This window comes from Giraffa tippelskirchi, chromosome 5 (assembly GCF_054371585.1).
Source record: "Giraffa tippelskirchi isolate mGirTip1 chromosome 5, T2T-mGirTip1v1.2.pri, whole genome shotgun sequence".
NCBI lineage: Eukaryota > Metazoa > Chordata > Mammalia > Artiodactyla > Giraffidae > Giraffa > Giraffa tippelskirchi.
Genome location: NC_137279.1, coordinates 731,953 through 751,023, shown reverse-complemented (window position 1 = coordinate 751,023; position 19,071 = coordinate 731,953). Strand labels below are relative to the sequence as shown.

Here is a 19,071-nt window from a genome sequence, read left to right as displayed (position 1 = left end):
GGAGCTCGGACCTGCAGGCGTTTGAGGGCAGGACCTCCTGCCTGGGGGACCGCCTGGGGGCGGGAAGCTGGAAGAGCCCCTCCCCAGGACACCTCGAGCCCCTCCAGCACTGTTCCCACCACAGGAGCTGGGACCCGGAGGGACAGGCTTCGTTCAAGCTCATCCCTTGGTGGGGGGGCGGTCCCAGACTTGGAGCCCGGGGCGCCCTCCGCATCCCGACTCTCGGGGGAGGGGTGGTCCTCAGAACCCAGCAGTGAGGGGCGGGCGCCTGCGGGGCGGCCACTGGGGCTGCAAGGAGCAGCCTTCGGCCGAGCCCCAGGCCACCACTGGAGAAGGGGTGATGCCCACCCGGCCAGTAGCTGTGAGCCTAGGAGCTCTCAACCTGCTTCCTGCCGGATGGAGCTGGGCGTGGGGTCGGGCGGGCGACCCCCTGGCCGTCAGAGCCGGCCTGAGCATGAGCGGGTCAGCGGCCCCCCGGAGGCCAGTCCGGCAGCTGCGGCTCCACCAGTCCGGCTGGCCGGGCCACGCACGAGGCCTGAGGGACAGAGCTGAAGCTGGGGTCGTCTGTGGGGGCCCAGACCCGGCTGGCGAGGGTGACTCCGCCCCTCCTGCTCTCTGGTCTCCCGCTGCCCCCGCGTGTACAGCAGCAGCCTGAGGCCTTCGGGCGGCCAGGGGTCCTTCACCCAGGACCACTGCCCCCAAGGCCGCTCACCACCCCTCCTGTTCTCGCTGGTGCTCTTCCAGCCCGGGGGCTGCAGAGCTGGCCCAGGAAGGTGGGAGAGCTGACCTTCAGCCTCGCGGTGGGCACGGCCCTGACCTAGGCAAGCTCCCAGGGAAGGCCTGGGTGGTTGGCGTTTGGAGCTCTGGGTGCGGGAGCCCTGTGGCCCCTGGGCCGTGGGGGATGGGGGCTCAGAGTGAGTTTCCAGCCTCTGGAGGGTCGTATGGGCCAGTCCCACTCCTGATAAACGCGCATGTGAAGAGCATGTGACCCAGCCCGGGGCCCCGGAGCCGCACCCCATCCTGGGGAGGCCCCTGCCTCTGCTCCCTCCCACAGGCCTTCACCAGGAGCGGGGTGCCACCCCTCCCTGACTCGGGGTCTCCCCTCACTGAGGCTCCTGCTCTGCCTTGTCCGGCCTCTCTGTGCCCCTCAGACCGTCCCCCGGGGGCTGTCCAGGGCCTTGCAGTTGATGCGGGACCCCCCGACCGGCCCCGGTGAGGCTGTGAGTGATGGTGTCACCACAGTGGCACCTGTGCCCTCCTTCCTGGCTCCCCTGCCCAGATTCCCTCACTGGTGGAGGGCAGGGGCAGAGGAAGCCCGGCCTCTCTGGCCGGGGAGCAGCCACCCTCCAGCACCTGCCCTGGGCAGGGTCATGGCGGGAGGCAAGGCCAGGCCGAAAGCACCCCCCATCTCCCAGTCTCCCACGGACAGAACACACGCGGCCTCAGGCTTGACCACACCCTTTATTGCTCTTCACAGCGCGAGGCTGCCCTCCTGGGGAAGCCAGGCCGGAGCGGGCTTGCTGGGCCATCACCGCCTCCTGCACGGCAGTGACTGGGCGACTCAAGGCAGCCCATCCATGAGCGCGCTGTTGAGGCAGCTGTAGAGGTGGACGTACTGCTCCTGGGGGCGGGCAGGGGGCTGTGGTGAGGACGGGGAGGCTCCACAGCCTCCACGGAGAGCAGGGCCCCGAATGGCCCGGGGCGGACCCCTCCCGCCCCCACGTCCCAAGGCTGAGTTCCCGGACCACTCACCAGCGTTGGGGTCATGAGGCCACAGGCCTGCGACTGCTGCAAGGCCACGGTGAAGACATCCACGGCGCCCTCGGCCCCTGCCTGCTGCAGCAGCTGCTCCAGGGCCAGGAAGGTGCCCAGCTGCGCTGCGCCCTTGCTGCAATTGACCTCGAGTTGGAGGGGCACCTGGGGGCCTGGGCTGGGGCGCCAGGGAGGGACACCCAGAGGAGCCACAGCCAGCCTGGGCCCAGGCGGAGGGGCACAGGTTGCCAGAGGGTGTCGGGGCACAGCGAGGAGGCGGCTGTGTCCTCTGGCCCTCGCCGAGAGCCGGGAGGCCGTGCGCGCTCCACCCGCTCCCTAGGGCCCCGTCCAGCAGCACCTGCAGTGACTGAGCAGCGCGCCTGGCTGCCCAGTGTCCCGGGAGCGGCACCAGCCCACGGCGGCCAGGAAGGGCAGCAGTGTCTCGGTGGGGAGCGCCTGGTCCGGCTCCCAGCCCGGGAACTGCAGCCGCTGCACTGGCCTCTCCTTCCCGCTCGCCTTCTGGGCAGAGACGTTGGCACCAGTGCCGGGGGGTCCTGGGCGGCTCTCCGGAGCCCCTCCCCCACCCCACAGCCCAGCTTACGTGTGTGACGTGAAGGAAGGCACAGGGCCAGCCAGCCACACTGCCGTCCGCCACCCAGCGCACGATCACCGCGTCCGTGACGATGGGCTGCGTCTCCGTGGGCCAGAACTCCTGTGGCCAGACCCATCCAGGCTGCTTGGCCAGCTGGCCTGACCCGGCCCAAGGCCCGCACCATGTCCTGCTCCAGCGCCCGGCGGCCCACCCTCTGCCCGGCCCCTCACCTTCTCCTGGGGGTCCGGTGGGCACAAGGAGACCAGCAGGCAGGCCCCATGCTCCCATACCAGCTCCCAGAGTTCAGCTGGCCCCGCGGGGCCGGTCAGAACCACGTGGTCGCGGCCAGAGGGCCCGCCCTGCAGAGCACAGGGTGTCCCCACCATCTCAGCTCTACGGCCCCCAGCCCCCCAGCCCTGCCCACACGGCCAGAGGGCATGTGCTCACAGGGAACAGCCAGGCTTCAAGCATCTCGCCAGCCGGGCCGCTCTCCGCTGAAGGGGACCACTCGTGACTACGGCCATCTGCGGGGCGGGGGCAGGGGTGAGACTGCCGGAGGCCCAGCCCCCCCCCCATGCCCGTGCCAGCCTGGCCCACGGGCACTCACGGGAGGCCGTGCCGTCCTGCTCACTGCGGGGAGGGGGCGTCCCAGAGCCGGGCTCGTCCTTCAGGGCCTGGAGCAGGAGCTGGGGGGCGGGGGGTGCCGTGAGGCAGGCAGGGTGCAGAAGCGCTGGCTCTCCGACACCACGCTGCCCTGCCCAGCCCCCAGCCACCTGGTGCTCCCCCAGGAAGCCTGCGTTGCCGTCGGCGGCCCGCTCTGCGCACACCCGTGCAAAGTTCCTCACAGGGATGGGCTGCGGCCTGCGGGGGGCACCGGCCGCGTGGGGGGTGCCCGGGGCTGCCCAGTGCCCACTGCGTGTCTCTGCAGCCCTGTGTGGAGGAGTCAGCAGCCTGGTGGTGGGAGGGAGGGGGACCCCTCCCCCCCACCAGGCCCCCGGAGCCCACATACTCAGCAGTGCCGGTGCTGGGGGGCCCTTCCAGGACCCTGCTCAGGAGACAGCTGTGCAGGAAGACGTACTGGCTCTGGGGGTTGGGGGGCGGGGGCTGGCTGAGGGGCTGTGGCCCAGCAGAGGGCTTCCAGACTTCTGGACCCGACCAGCCCAGCGGCCGGCGCCGGGGAGGATCTCCAGGACTCCTCCCACGGGGCCAAGAGTGAGAGCTGGAGGGGGCCACCCACCCCCGTGGACCCCGCCCAAAGGGAAACAAGCCCCCTTAAGAGGGTTGTTGTCCCAGTCCCTCCCCGGGGGCCCTTCCCTGCCCCCTGGGATCCTGGGGCCAGGCCACCGCCCCACCCCCTCCAAGGGTCTGTGCCTGCGCTACCCTGCCCGTGCCCCCACCCTGCGCCCTGCGCCCGTCCCAGCCCACGCCTGTGAGCCCATGCGCCTCTGCCCGCGCATGCGTGCCCACCGGGGTCTGGATCATGAGCGGCCGGTGCATGCGCAGCATGCGCACCGCGTGGAACACGTCCACCGCCTGCTCCTTCTCCAGCTGCTGCAGCAGCCTCCACAGGGCCACGAAGGTGCCTGAGCGGCCCACGCCCGCGCTGCGGGGACAGAGGGCCAGGCCATGAGGGGCCTCCCCGTGCCCCCAGCCCACGGCCTGCCTCACCTGCAGGGTGGGCCCTGCGCCCAGGGCGGCCTGTGCCTGCCCTGCGGGAATGGAGGGCCCAGGGCAGGGGCAGAGGGTCCGGGTGAGGGGGCTCCCCATGCCCCCAGCCCGCTGCCCGCCTCACCTGCAGTGCACCAGGAGCGGCCCAGCGCCCGCAGCCGCCCTCGTCTGCTCCCGGACCAGCTCCACGAAGGCCAGCAGGGAGCTGGGGGCCTCAGGGACGCTGTGGTCCGGCCAGGTGGTGAACTGCAGATGCTTCACCATCCGCGGCCGCTGCTGGGCAGCCTGGGGGCAGGGCAGGTGTCCTCACTCAGCCCTCATCCTGCCACCAGACCCCGCGGGCGGGCTCAGGCCCCCGCCCTGGGATGCTGCCTCAGCTCCTGCAGCCTCCCCGGGAGTCTGCCTGCCAGGGGTGCCCAGGCAGGGGGGCACCGCTGCCCCAGGAGGTCACAGCCCGGGAGGCAGATGGGGCTCAGGAGTCTGGGGTGAGCGGGGGTCTGAGCCGAGCACAGCACAGGCGGAGACGTCCCTTCTCACCCGGACTTGGATGACCCTGAGTCTCCCCTGTGCCACCCGGCCCTTCTGTAACCACCAGCCTCCCAGGCAGGCAGGAGGCCAGAGACCCAGGGGTGAGCTGACCCTCCCACGAGAGTGCCCCCCGCTCCACTTGCGGGCACGCACGTGGTGCAGCTGGAATTCCCGCGTGGTCCACTCGTCCTGGGGCTGCTCGGCCAGCAGGCGGACGATGATGGGCCCGTGGGTGACGGGGCTGGAGTCAGCTGGCCAGTAGTGCTCGCACAGCACCTAGGGCCAGAGGGCAGCGTGGGGACGTGGGGCAGGCCCAGCCCAGCCACCCCAGCTCGATCAGCATCCCTCCCGCCCTCTGTCTCGGCTGCTCTCCTCGTCCAGGAGCTACTCCGTCCTGCACGGGCTGCAGCACCCCCACCCCAGACCTCAGGTGGCCCCTGGGGCTTCCAGGCAGTGGCTGGGCTCCTGGGCCAACTGCACGGCCTTACTCAGGGTCACCTGGCCGGGCCACACCGTTCCACGGGAGGGCTCAGAGGTGCCGACCTGGGGCCCCGTGTGGAGCAGGACACAGGTGTGTCCAAAGCAAAGACGCAGACTGCCCTGTGTCCACCAGCCCCGGCCCTGGGCCCGGAGCAGGAGGGACACTGTAGAAACAGCAGGGGCAGTCGAGGGGAGTCCAGCTGGGAGCCTCGGTGCCTGGTCCCTGTCCCCGTTCGCCTCCCAGACCTGCAGCCAGGCCTGCAGGCAGAGCCTGCCACCTGGTGGCTGCCCGGGGCTGCGTCATGCTCACCCGCCCGTTCTCCATGCCCACGGTCAGCATGACGATGACTCGAACCTGCTGCTCCCACACCAGCCGCCAGAAGTCCCCCACGGTCTTCTTGAGAGGCCCCTGGGTGGCGATGAACTCCTGAGGGTGGGTGTAGCCCTGGGACGGGGGACAGGAAGACGTGAACCAGAGCCCCCAGCATGCAGCTGTGCGTCCACGCGGGATCTCCGCGAGTGAAGACTGCGTGTGCATGCCAGCACGTGTGCACACATGTGAACACACGTGCACCAGGAACCCAAACAGGACGGTGGCTTAGAGATCACCCTACCTGGAAGGGATGATGACGAGTCCGGAAGGGCCCCAAGTAGCCTCCCCAGGCCAGCTGCCCACACCACCTGCGTCCCCGGGGCTTCACTGCCTGCCAAGTGCCCCCGCCCTGCCCGGCGGTCGCCCCTCTCCAGCAGCCCCCCCTGCCTCTCCTGCCTCCACCCGACGGCCCGCCCGGCCTGCCCGCGGCCCCCCCCCGCCCCCCGGGTCTTCTCCAGGTCTTTCCAGTGACATCCCCCTCTCTTGCTGTTTGTCAGGCTTCTGTGATAAAAGCCCAGACTTCCCTCCTCTAGGAAGCCTTTCTTGACTTCTAGTCCTGGGTGGACTAAATAATTCTGCAAAGCACCATGTCACACACACACACACACACACACACCTGCTCCTTTGAAGGGCGGAGTCTGAGCAGCCCAGCCCCACCCTCCGCAGGCCCAGCGCAGGACACACAGACACGCAAGTTGGCGGTCTTCAAGGACGGCCAGGGCAGGACAGCATGTCCTGCAAACCCAGTGGACGCCACAGCCAGCCTGTGGGCAGCCCTACCGGGATGAAGCTGGCGTTGATGTAGTCAGAGTGGGGCTTCCCGTCCAACAGGGCCAGCCTGACCAAGGAGTGGTCATCTGCAGACGGTAAGGCGTGCGTTGGGAGCGGGCACAGGCAGGCCGCTGCGGCCAGCTGCAGCCCCGCCCACCCCGCCCCCACGCTCACAGGGCAGCACGTGGGGGTAGCGGTTCTTGGCACTGTTGGCAGGGAGCGCGGCCTCCAGCCTGGGCTGCTCCTTGCCCACCTCCTTCAGCTCCTGCAGAGATTGGGGCCGGGACAGACTGACGTCGCCCCTCCTCACCAGAGAGGGGTCCCCCAGAGCCTGGGGTGGGCAGAGGCCTCACCTCAAACTCCTGAAAGAAGGCCTGGTACGCGTGGGCACTCTTGGCCTCAAAGCTCTGCTGGAAGCTGTGCACGGGGATGGGCCGGTGGGTCCGCCTGGGGGGAGAGGCCGAGGGCCTGGTGTGCGGAGTCCTGCCCTGGTGCCAGTGGGCGTGGCCACGCAGCCCTGAGCTCCAGCTGGGGACACGGGGCAGGGGGTGGCAGACAGCACTACACGCGAAGGTGGGTGGGAGTCTTGGAGGTCCAGGCCCCGGGCCCTGAGGACGCTCTGGGCTCAGAGTGAGGCCAATGTCAGGAGGCAGAGTGACCCAAGGGTAGATGGTGGCCCAAGCGTGAGAGGAAGAAGGAGGAGAACGCGACTTGGCCTGAAGCTTTCAGGCGGTCAGGGCCCAGGTGGGTCAGGGCCCAGGTGAGGTCGGGGCCCAGGTGAGGTCGGGGCCCAGGTGGGTCAGGGCCCAGGTGAGGTCGGGGCCCAGGTGAGGTCGGGGCCCAGGTGAGGATGGGAGGGAGTCGAGGTTGGGGCTGAGGGGCTGAGGGGCTGAGGGCGTGGGCAGGGAGCAGGGTGTGACGGCCAGCCGGCTGAGCCGGCGGGGACGCTGCCCCGGAGCCGGCCGCCTGCCCAGCCCGGCGCGGGTGGGTGCTCACTGCAGGCTGTAAGCTGTCAGCTCCTGGGTGCGCAGGCTCTTCTCTGCCCTGCAGGGGTGACGGGGTGGTGGGAGGCCGGCCGGGGCCCCCCAAACAGCAGGTGGCCCTCCCCTCACTCACCTCTGCCGCTTCACTCGCCTCCAGCACAGCAGGCCCAGCAAGGCGCCCAGGGCGAGCACGCTGGCCACGATGCCCGCTGCCCCCGGGAGGGGCACTGCCCAGGACGGGCTGGTCCGGGGCTCTGCAGATGGCGGGTGGGGGTGAGCTGCAGCCTGGAGCTGTCCTGCAGCGACATGCCTGCCTCACTGGACCTGAGGCCCTCTGGGGGAGGGCACAGTGACAGATCCCCCTCGGAAGGGAGCCCCAGATGCCAGATGGACACTGTGGAGGCGGGGCGGTTGGGGGGCGCCCTGAATGGGATCCAAGCCCAGTCCCTCAGCTCCGAAGTGAGGGGGGCCCCCCTACCCCCCAGCCCCTGATGCACTGGGTGGTCCCGCCCACGCTGGACACCCTCAGGGAGAGGAGGGCAGGGCCTGGCTGCTCTGTCCAGCAGGTCGCCTCACAGCCCTGGGCCACGGAGCATTTGAAACGGAGTGGCTCAGAGTTCAGATGTGCTACAAGTGTGAAATACACACAGGATTGCAGAGCCTTACTGATAAAAAAAATAGATGGAAACTATCTCATTGATTATTTCAAAAATTGATCACATGTCCATAGGTTTTCAGTGTCTCAGTTTAAAAAAAATGTTGCCAAGATTGATTTGTCTCTTCCTCTCTTTCACGTAGCTACTAGGCATGCTGAGTCCCATGTGTCTCTCATGACTTCCTTACGTTTCTCCTGCTTCAGCGCTGCCCCAGCATCTCACAGGGCGGAGGCGGGAGGGTAGACCGTTTCCTCCACATGTGTCTGCCCACCTCCCCGCAGCCCGCCCAGCCCACCTGCAACACCTTCCTCCCGGCCCGGGGGCTCCCGGCTCTGCTACATGGGACGGGTCCCCGCGGGTGGCTGGGACAAGCCTCAGAAGAGAGGATCCAGCAGCAACGCCCCACCCGGGACCCACTGGGAGCCCCGCCAGGCGCCTGCCCACCTGAAAAGGCTGAGAAGGCAATGAGGGTCTCGGGGCTGTGCCTGGAAAAGGCCGCAACACTGAACCTGGGGCAGAGGAGCAGGACCTCCTGTGGTGGGGGCCAGGCGGAAGGGCCCGCACCCCTCCCGGGAGGCTGAGCCCGGGCAGCAGGTGCTCAGACGGCAAAGCACCCCCCCTGCGGAGGCTTTCGAGTCCCGCCACCTGGACCTGCAGCGCACCCACCGCCTCCCACAGTGAAGTGAAAGAGCCCACCCTTGCCCCGCCTGGAAGGAGCCGGGGACGGGGGGCTCCGGGAGTGCCCTGCCTGCCAGGAAGCCCTGCGCGCCTCCCTGAGTCAGCACAGGCTCTGCTTGGCATGAGGCATGAACGGCCCCAGCGAAACCCGGAGTCTCCCCCTCCATCAGCCACAGCCCTCACCGATACCGGGAACCCGGCCTGAGCCGCCCGTTACATATGTCCCGGGTCCGGCCGCAGTCGTCCGTCCCCACGGGCACCGGCCAGGATGTGGGCGCGGCCCAGGGCTCGGGGTAGAAGGGGTTGGAGAGCAGGATGGCCAGGTAGCAGTCGCAGTCCCCGTAGTAGTGGTCGTACCACGTGCGGTTGATGGCTTCGCGGGGAGGCCGGGCCACTGGGAGAGGAGCAGATGGCGCTGGGGCTGGGGCTGCCCGCGCTGCCGGACGTGCCAGTCCTGCGCTCCAGAATGCCCCACCCCCTTCCTGTGCCGGGACACCCCCTGACCCTGATATCCATTCTGCCCATGTCAGCGCCCGACCCCTCACCACCCCTGCCAGGCGGTAGCTGGGTCCTCCACCACGTGGCCGCGACTCACGTGCCATGTTGGTGGTGGCGAGGACCCCGTACCACTGGATCTGCCCATTCTCCTCGCCGAACATGCCCTGGGCGATCAGCACACCCATCCCCATCTCAGGCTCCAGCCGAGGGGCTGTGGCCAGCTCCGGGGGGTGCCAGGCTGGGAGTGGAGGGGGAGTGAGGCTCTGAGAGTCGCTCCCAAGGGCAGGGCCATGCCTGGGCTGGGCCGAGCGCCCAGGCGTGAGCCCCGCAGGGCAGTGGCGTCCAGGGCAGGGCCGAGGCCGAGGCTGGGGGGCAGGCCCCGGGGGAGGAGGCTGGAATACCTACCCTCGGGCTCAGTGGCACACACCAGGCTGACCGCCCGACTCCACAGGCCGTTCCTGCCCAGCACCGAGAGGCTGAGGCGGTAGGACGTGGTGGGCGCCAGACGGGGCAGGAGGAGGATGCCCCCAGAGGTGTTGGCCCGGAAGACAAGCTGGGCGGCCCCTCCGGCCGCCAGCTGCTCCGCCACCACCAGACAGGTGTCCACGTCCCCCGCAGGCACCGTCCAGACCAGGGCCAGGCGCGTGGCCTCAGGATGGCACTGCACGTCCTCCACAGGGTCAGGCTCTGTGGGTTCAGGAGTTCCTTGTCGACCGGCGGTCAGGGCAACCTGACAGGGGCTCGAACGCAGAGGCTCGGAGGCGCCAGGCATTTTTACCCTGGAAAGGGGCACGGGCCGCAGGGAGAAACGAGCGCTCCTCCAGACGCCCCCCGCCCATCTGGAGAGCGAGGGGTAGCCCAGGGCGGGAGGGCAGGGCTCCCCCTGCACGAGAAGGGGCAGGACGGCTCAGCGCACAGGGTGCCCCATCCCGTGACAGATGCCAGCGTACCCACGGGCAGCAGCACGGGGTGCGTGGAGGCCTGGAGGGGCCCCGCCCGGCACTGCACGGACAAGGAGAGGTTGCGTCCAGGCGTGAGGTCCCTCAGGACCAGGTGGGCTTGGCCCAGGGCCAGGGGCTGCTCCCGGGACTGGAGCCCAGCCTCCGAGAGCAGCATGTGGCAGGCTCCGTGCCCCAAGGGGCCGCTGGCCCAGGCCAGGCTGACCACGGCGCTGCCCGTCTGCATGGACACCAGCAGCTCCGCGGGCACCACTGGGGCTGTGGGAGGAGAGAGCAGGCAACCTCTGACCCCACACGGGGCCCTCGGCCACAGGCGGGACAAGGGGCTGGGCGCGGGGGCGCCCCCGAGGGAGGGGGTCCGGGTGGCCCTGCCCACCGCTCCTCCCCTCCCCGTCCCCACACCCACTCACCGGTCCAGCCGGCGGCGCTGGCCGCCACTGCACGGAGGGGCCCGGCCTGCGTGACCACCTCCACCTTGTACTCAGTGCCTGGAGTCAGAGCCGAGAAGCTGGCGCCATCCATCTGGGCCCCGACGGGGCTGGAGTGCACCCAGACGCCTGCCTGGTACAGGGTCACCCGGTAGCCATCCCGGCCCCCCGGTGCGTGGACCCAGGACGCCCGGAGCCGGGTGGCGCCTTCAGTGGTCACGTTCACCAGGGGAGGGGCAAGGGGGCCTGCAGGGAGAGTGGGGTGAGGGGGGGAGAAGGGAGGTGTAGGACCTGAACTGTGTCCCCCCAAATTCACGCTCACTTCCTGACCCTCAGGACCTCAGAACGTGACTGTATTCAGAGATGCAGCCTTGAAAGAGGTGATTAAGGCCCAAGGAAGTCACTGGGGTGGGTGCTGGCCCAGAGGAGATCAGGGCAAGGACATACAGGGGCCGCCGTGCGGGACCCCGGGGGAGAGGGCGGGGCGCAGGCCTGGCCTCAGCGTGTGCCCCAGAACCGCGCGGCGCCTGCGGGAGGCCCCTCTGCGGACCCGGCGCGGGCAGCCCTGGTGCGCCTGGGCAGGGAGGCGGACTGCCCAGTCTCTGCCCCTTCCTCCCTGAAAGGCCCCCCTGCCCTTCTCTCTTGACAGCCTTGGGAACACTGGCTCAGGTGAGCCGGTGACAGGGAATCAAACCACCCCGACCCTCCCCAACTGCCGAGCCCAGGGGCTGGACAGACCCCAGCCGGCACCACCTGAAGGCTTCAAGCCAGCACCTTCCCCAGCCCAGCTCCAGCTTCAGGTTAGAGGGTAGGCGGGTCTGCGGTCTAAGCAGGACCCCTACCTCTCCCCGGGGCCCAGGGCCTGGGGCTGCATGGCGGACACTTCCGTTGTAAATTGAGGCTCAGAGAGGCACAGAGAGGGACAGGCCTGCTCTGGGGCTTAGGCGGTTAGAGCCTCAGGGTCCTGGGGGCGGGAGGTCAGGGCGGGAGTGGACCCACCACAGTGGAGGGGGTGGAGCTGGGCAGGGGGCTGCTGTCCTCCGCTCCACTGGGCAGGGCGCGGGCTCCCGGGGGCTTCTCAGCCCATCGCGCGACTCCGGGAGGAGGGACACGCCTGATGCTTCAGCACTTGAGACCCTTCACGGGAGACCCTCTGAGACGGAGGGCCCCGTGCCCGGCTGGTTTGGAGAATTAAGTGAGAGAATGCTGAGCGGGGGGCCCAGCAGCGGGGCGGGGGTCCCTGACGCTGGCCGTAAGAGGGCGTGGGCAACCCACCTCGGAGCTGCAGGAGGGCAAAGCTGGGTCCCGCCCACCCTCCTGGCACCACAAGGGCTGGGACCCAGGGGCTCCCAGCCGACAAGGGGTATCCTTCTGCCCCAGGGCCGGGGGGCAGCTGTCGTCAACCCAGCGGCCGGCTCACCGACCACGGGGCTCAGGGGTCGGCCCCTGGGACACTCAGCAGGGGTGGTCGGCGGGGGCGGGCGGGGCACTCACGCGTCCAGCCCGTGGCGTTGCAGCTGCTGCTCTCATCAGGGCCCCGCAGGGTGGCCAGCCACACCAGGAACTCAGTGCCCGGAGCCAGCCGGGCCCAGGAGAAGGTCTGTGCCTCGGGGCCCAAGGTCTCCTGGCTCTCCAGAGCCAGGGGCCGCAGGCAGTAGAGCCGCAGGAGGAAGCCGTCCCTGCCCCCCGCGGGAGGGCTCCAGACGGCCCTCAGGGCAAGGGGCTGGGCGGCCAGGCCCAGGCTCAGGTTGGCGGGTGGCGCAGGGACTGCAGAATGAGCGAGAAGCAGACTGGAGCCCCCTGCCCCACCCCCGGCCGCACCCTCACTGCTGGTCTCCAACACCGCCAGCCCCCAGGCTCAGCCGCCCCCTTGCTTCCCAGGAAAACCTCTTGGCTAGCTCAGTCCCCACCCCACGCCAGCTCCCCTCCCCCACGCCCAGGCCTCAGCTCCGAGGGTGACTCTGTTCCGCCTGCCCCCCACCCATCAGGCTCAGACCAGGACCGGGCCTCCCTGAGAGCTCCTTCCCTCTCTCCCCTACCTCAGGGCCTGGGGACACACTCCCCCTCACTAAGGCCCCTCTCTGTCCACCATACTCAGACCCAAGTGCTCCTCAGCCCACTCCCTTCCTCAGGGAAACCTTCCTTGACCCCCTAAGGTGGCCCTTCTGTGAGCCCTGAAAGATCAGCCAGAACCGCAGAACATTCCTCAGAGTCCTCGATCTTAACCTGTGAGGACAGAGACTCACTGTGCATCCACACTCACCCTATGTTACACACACCAACGTAACCACCTTAATAGACACATCGACCGTCTGCTCACTTTTCTGTCTGCCTTTCTACACTACCTTCTTCATAATTTTTAGCTTTGGCACGTAGCCCTATACCTAAACATGGAAGGCATTCTTTAAATATTTGTTGGAAGGATGGATGGATGGTTGGAAGGATGGGTGGATGGATGGAAGGATGGATGGGTGGATGGGTGGACTTCTGACCCAGTGGCATGAGGTGGGGAATGCTTCGGACAGGTTCATGGAAGGCCCTACCCTGAATGGACGCATGGTCTCTGAATCAGGCATACAGAGGAAAGCGTGTGAAGGATGTTGGTACCCACCCTACTGCCCAGAGCTGGCCTCCCAGGGGCTGCAGCCAGGAACTCACCTGTGCAGGCGCGAGTCCTCTGAATGCTGGCGCTGAGGTTCCCTGCCCGAGTCCACACAGACACGGTGTAGCATGAGCCAGGCACTAGGCCCTGCAGCGTCAGGTTGGCGTGGTCTGGGCCCAAGTCAACAAGACCTCCTGGCAAGCCTTGGCTGCCCTCCCGGTGCCAGCTGACCCTGTAGCCTTCCCGCGGCCCCGGTGCCAGGGCCCAGCCAATGGTCAAGGCGGAGGGGCTGTCCCTGCCGGTGACCTCCAGCGACTGTGGCGCGGGAGGCCCTGAGAGAGGAGAGGTTGGTAGGGGGGCCGCGCATGGTGTGTGGGCCTGTGACACCTCCTCTCCACCCGAGACAAGGCCCCAGCTCCAGGGCCAGGGGACGCAGTGGCTGGCACTCACCTGTGTAGCCAGTGGGGCTTGGGATGGCAGTGCCCAGAGCGGAGACAGCGCCCATCCGGGAGCGGGCCCCAGGCCTGCGGAGCGTGACCTGTGTGGCACCGGGTGGCCCCGAGATGTTTCTGAGGAGGCGAGTGGCCCCCTTGCTGTAGGGCGGTGTCTGGCTCCCAGGCTCCTTGCTGGCCTCCGGCCCGTCCAGGGGCAGCTTGGTACCACTGCCCTGTGGGCGCTGGGCTGCAGCATCTGGAGGGGTGTGGGCCCCGGAGGGTGAGGGTCCACCCCTCTCAAGGCAGGCGCCCCTGGAAAGGATCCCAGCCCGATCCCCATCAGCCCAGACTCACCGCCCAGCCAGGCAGCGGCCTGAGCCTGGGCCTCGTAGGGCCCGGCCAGAGCTCTCAGCTCCAGAGCATAGTGTCCGGACGGCAGGGGCCCCGGGAATGTGACGTTGAGGGCCCCGGGGCCCAAACTTAGGGTCTTCTCCACGGGCCCTCTCAGCCTGAGCAGGTAGCCCTCCCGGGCCCCCGGGCCTGCCTTCCAGCTGGCCCTGAGCCCTGGGGGCTGGGGAGCGAGCCCCAGGTCCAGGGGCGTGGAGGGACCTGCAGGGGAGGGAGACACGTGCAGAAAGTCCTTGCGGCCGGCCGGCTCCTTCCTACATGCCCTGGACAGGCCACGGGTGAGTCCTGGGACCCGGCCAAGGACGCGGAAACAGACAAGAGCACTTCCAGTGCCAGACCTGGCACCCGTCCTCACAGCACGGCCGCTGCGGTCCCCTCCGAGAGGCAGAGGCCGAGTGCTCTGTCTGAAGACCCACAGCCAGGCAGTGGCAGCAGCGGGTTCAGACCCGGCCGCCTGGCTCCTCCACCTTCCTCAGAGCGAGAAGGCATGTCCGTGAGCAGAGGGGCAGTGGGCCCCGTGGCTCAGCCCAGCCTGAACACTCCCGAGCCTCGGGACTGGTCTCTCTGGCTGAACCTTGGTCTCCGCACCATCAGGGGGGACAGCACGACTTCTGGGGGTTAAATGACGCGCCACACAGAAGCGCCTGGCACGGGGCACACAGCAATCGACATCACTGTCACCTTCGGGGTGGGGGCTTTCACCACCAGCTGGCAGCCGGGCACCCTCGAGCCTCACCCCTTCCCTGCAGGACCCTGGATGGCCCCGCATAGCTGGATCAGCCCGCTTGGCTGAGGGACCTCTACAGTGTCCACCAAATCCCCAGCACTCATGGGTCCACTCAGTGACGCTGGGCCCCACTGCCCGACGGGGCCCAGCAACAGCGCTGAGTGTCAGCGTGTAGGGGGTTCCAGGAGAGAGACGCAGGAAGGTGTGACTGGAGACACCTCGTCTGATGCCCGGCGTCAGGTTGGAGCCACCGAGGACGTCTGTGAGCACGAGGTACAGCCAGGCGCCCTCCCCCAAGAGCTGTCCCAGGAGGCCCTCAGGGCCCTGGTGCCCAGAGCGTGCAGTGCCAGCTGCCCTGGAGGCACAGGAGCTGGAGGAGGGCGGTCAGGGCAGAGCCGGGCTGGAGAAGAGGCCCGACCAGGGACCCGGCACCAACCCCGCACAGGAGCCAGGAGCCTCGTCACACTGGCACGTGGCTCTGGACCACCCCCTACCCCCGACCAGCTGTCACCTGGGGCCTTGCCAGGCACGGGCCCTACCTGTCCACTGGCGGGTGCTGGTCTTCGCTTGGAGGTTGGCGGCCCAGGTGGTAACCTCCAAGGCGTACTCACTGCCTGGTAAGAGGTAGCTAAAATTGTAGGACAGGGTGCCGGCGGACGTGGAGACATTGTGAACCACTGTCTGGGACTCCAGGTGGTAGAGGACAAGCTGGTAGCCATCCTGCCCCCCGGGAGCAGAGCCCCACGAGGCCTCCAGGCTGGATGGGCTCTTGGAGCCGCGGAGCTTCAGGTTCTGGACAGTGGACGGGGCTGCAGCGAAGCAGAGAGCGGCGCTAGGTTCAGGACCGGGCATCACCTCTGCTTCTAGCGCTCCTCGACAGGTCACTGTACCAGCGTGGTCCCCAGAGACCTCACCAACCCTCCAGGGCCCCCATCCTGCTTGGCCACGCCCCCGCCAGCAGACCGTGCCCCGAGCCAGCAGGCCGCGCCCCTCCAACAGGCCCCGCCCCGCCCCGCCCCGCCCCGCCCCGCCCGCAGGCCGCGCCCCCGCCAGCAGACCGTGGCACCGGGCCAGCAGGCCGCGCCCCGCCCCGCCCCGCCCGCAGGCCGCGCCCCCGCCAGCAGTCCGTGCCCCGGGCCAGCAGGCCGCGCCCCTCCAACAGGCCCCGCCCCACCCCGCCCGCAGGCCACGCCCCCGCCAGCAGACCGTGCCCCGGGCCCCAGGCCGCGCCCCTCCAACAGGCCCCGCCCCGCCCCGCCCGCAGGCCGCGCACCGGTGAGCGCAGTGAGGCTGAGGCTGGCGTTCTGCCCGCAGGGGCGCACGGCCGTCACCTCCAGCTGGTAGCGACTTCCTGGCACCAGGTCCCGGAACTCGAAGCTGGACGCGTTGGTGTGGGCCTGGAGCTGCTGCCCTTCAGGGGAGCCACGGGGGCTCAGCCGGCTGAGGCGGAGGGTGCGGCCGGGCCCGCTCGGCCCCGGGGCGGCCCAGCTCAGCGTGAGGCTGGCGGACCTGCCCCGGCTGCTGACCGTCACCCTCAGAGGCGGTTCTGGGGAGCAAGGGTCGTCAGAGCCCCCCAGTGCCCTGGGCCCTAAAGGAGGCGGGGGCAGGAAGGGCCAGAGTAGAGGCGGGCCCGGGGAGAGACGCCCTGTCCGCCCTTCCCCCCCCCCCACCCCCCCCCCCGCCACCTACCTCCACTCGCCCCTACGGGACCCTCTTCCGGGGGCTGGCACTCGTCTTCCTGAGGAGGGGATATGAGGGTGGGGGAGAGGGGCAGAGGCTCTGGCTGCAGCCAGGGTCAGAGAAAAGGCTGTCCACTTGTCCGTCCCCCATCCCAGGCGTGGCCTAAGGGCAGCAGGCAGGACACCGAGGCGCGGAGGCCCCCAACCGGGGCAGCTGCCCTGTGTCCTGTGGGACTGGGGAGGAGCTGCCTCTGCCCAACTTCGTGCAGATCAGCCGGGGCCATCGGGACAGCGGGAGGCCTGGACACCACAGAGGGCAGCCCACCCCCTACCCCCCCACCCCCACCATGGCCCCAGGGCACGCCTCACCTTGGCCAAGAAGCCTGGGAGCGAGAGGAGCACTGCGAACAGGACTGGGGGGCTCATCCCTGGGTGTCTGCAGGGAGAGATGGGAAGCATCGGGAGGGGCCCTCCTGCCTCCCCTGCTCAGCTCCCGGCTCCCTGGAGAGCTTGGCTGTCTCTCCACCCCAGACCCTGTTCCCAGCAGGGCCCCGGGGTCTGGGAGAGGGTTGCGACCACTGGCTGCAGACACACCCGCCTCCCGCTCTGGTCCTACCTGCACGCTCTTCAGCAGCTGGCTTTCCAGGCAGGAAGAGACCCAGACCTGGAGAAGTGACGCCTGGGGTGGGCAGAGACCGCTGAATCCCGATGCCCTGCCCTGGGGAGAGGAGGACAGGGCGTTCCGTGTTCCCACCTGGAGGGTCCTGGTGACACTGTGGTGCTGGGAGCTGGGTGCTGGGTGGACAGACAGCTGTGAGCGTGTTCCCTTGTGGACACAGAGGAGCATGTTCTAAAGGCCTTTGTTGCAGGGGTGGTGGACCCAGGATAGTCTTCCTGCTTCTCGCCCTGGCACCCCCAGTGAGGAAGCGATGTCCATGGAGGGAAGAGCGAGCCCCTGACCCAGGGTGAACCTGGGCCTCCAGCCTCGGCTCCTGCCCTTGACGCCCGGGACATGCGTTTGCCTCCAACCCCCCCCCCCCCCCCGCCTGCTCCACCTAGACCCTCTCCCCGCCCCTCCTCCCGCCCCCTCGTGGCCGCAGGTGCTGCTCAAGCCTAGGGCAGCGGAGAGGTTCCTGCAGCCTGGAGCCAAGGACTCACCTGGAAGCGCTCCCTGGAGCCCCCAGCCCAAGGCAGCTGACGTGGGGAAAGGTGGAGAGGGAAATGGAGGAAAGGATGGGGCCCTGGTCCCCGAGCTGGACGTGGGGTTGGGGACGTGCAGCACACAGGCAGGTACAGAGACACTGGGCAATCAGCTGGCCTCTGGGGACCCTTCTCTTGTCTCGCTCAGCCAGCCCCAAACCTCAGAGCCGCCCACCAGCCTCTGGATGCGGCCTGGAAACAGCACTGCAGCCCATCAGATTCTCCAGGCTGCTAGCACATGTGTGTGCTCACACGCGTCTGTACATGCTCGTGTGTATGTGCACGTGTGCACACGTGTTCTTTCAAAAGAGGAGGTGGGGGAACAACTAGGGAAACTGGTGTGAAAGGGGGGAGGTCCCAGTCTGGCCAAGGGGCGGGGCACACTCCACCCTCCCCCTCACCTGGGGCACGGCGCTTAGCTGGACCGGCAGAGCCTGCAGCAGTGGGATGCAAACAGCCTAATTCAGAGTCTAAGTAGAAAAGGTAAGGGGTGGGGTCTCAGACTGTGCCCGATAGTCCCCACAAAAGAGGGGGCTGTTGGGGACAGCAGCACCCCACGGGCAGGCCTGTGGGTGGGGCCTGGTGGAGGCACCTGGCCGGAGCGTCACACCTGTCAGCCCCCAGCCAGCCTGGGGGGCAGCCTTGGCTGGGACGGGCGTGGAGGGGGTGGGAACGCTCGAGCAGATGAGGAAGACTCAGATGTAGGAAGCAGCCTCCCAGCCCAGCGACTCCATTCAGCAGAAGGGACCCCAAGGGCTCTATCTGCTGCCAGCAGCCACTCCCACAGACAAACCCACATCCTGCGCCTGGAGTCCCAGGGGTCCTCCTGGAGCCTTACTGTTCCTTCTGGGGAGAGCGGGCCGGCGGGCAGTCTGGGCATCCTGGCTCCCTGGCTCCTGAGTGCCAACGGTAGTCTCCCCTGCTGCAGCCCGGCGTCCGTCTTCCGGGCCCTCCCCTCCACGCCCACCGCGGCAGCCTGGCCTTGAGCACCCCCACGCCCGGAAGATAGTCTCCGGGAGAATGGCCCAGCCTCCCACACCCCAGGACCTCTCCGCTCTCTCTATCTCTGTCTCCCCCCCCCACGGCCAGGGACACGAAGCCTGCTGGGCTGGCCCAGGATCTGGGGGTGTGTGGGGGGAATCTGAGATCAGGGCTTCTCCGAGCAGAGCAAAGAGGACGGGGCGGGCTGGGGCAGCAGGCCCCCACGGTGGGCCAGTCCTGAGACTGCCTCGGAGGCTCTATCAGGGCGCGGCCTTTGACCCCGGGGCAGGCAGGTGCTGCAGGAACGAGGGGTTGTATTGGGAACTGCCAATACACCTGCCCCTCTGAGGGGCTCCTGACCCTGGGGCCCCCAGCCCTGGACCTGGGGAGCAGCTGGAGGAAGGGGGTGGTGCTCTGCTGAGATGGGGCTCAGAGACCACAGCCCCGGCAGCCCTGGCCCTCCTGGAGCCAGTTCTCCAACAGATGCTCAGAGCACCTCGGGTCCTGCCCTCTGATCCATGGAGGAGGGGCGCTCCTTGGCCCTTGGGAAGAGGGCTCCTGAGAAGCAGGGAGGAGCAGGGACCCCCATTTCAGCAGGGCTCAGCGGCGGCCTCCTGGCTTCCTGCGCCCCCCACCCAGCTCAGACGCACATCGGCGGGTGGAGTGAGCGGCCT

General features: G+C 68.7%; 1 protein-coding gene across 1 annotated transcript; it reads right to left on the bottom strand.

The window, feature by feature from the left end:
- Positions 1–1,448: 1,448 nt before the first annotated feature.
- LOC145505409 (receptor-type tyrosine-protein phosphatase V-like) lies at positions 1,449–18,438 on the bottom strand. The gene is given in 37 exon segments (XM_081487321.1): positions 1,449–1,621; positions 1,753–1,888; positions 2,111–2,271; positions 2,354–2,485; positions 2,575–2,703; positions 2,792–2,868; positions 2,952–3,030; positions 3,118–3,205; positions 3,354–3,427; positions 3,812–3,947; positions 4,137–4,297; positions 4,694–4,816; positions 5,331–5,465; positions 6,174–6,250; positions 6,339–6,429; positions 6,518–6,611; positions 7,161–7,208; positions 7,281–7,401; positions 8,248–8,312; positions 8,665–8,875; positions 9,077–9,217; positions 9,385–9,666; positions 9,930–10,196; positions 10,349–10,612; positions 11,861–12,133; positions 13,025–13,300; positions 13,419–13,658; positions 13,757–14,011; positions 14,624–14,825; positions 14,828–14,907; positions 15,077–15,346; positions 15,811–16,125; positions 16,227–16,275; positions 16,586–16,652; positions 16,833–16,934; positions 17,818–17,886; positions 18,255–18,438. Coding segments are annotated over 34 exon segments (5,169 nt in total). The 5' UTR covers positions 16,643–16,652; positions 16,833–16,934; positions 17,818–17,886; positions 18,255–18,438; the 3' UTR covers positions 1,449–1,561.
- Between the last annotated feature and the right edge of the window lie 633 nt (positions 18,439–19,071).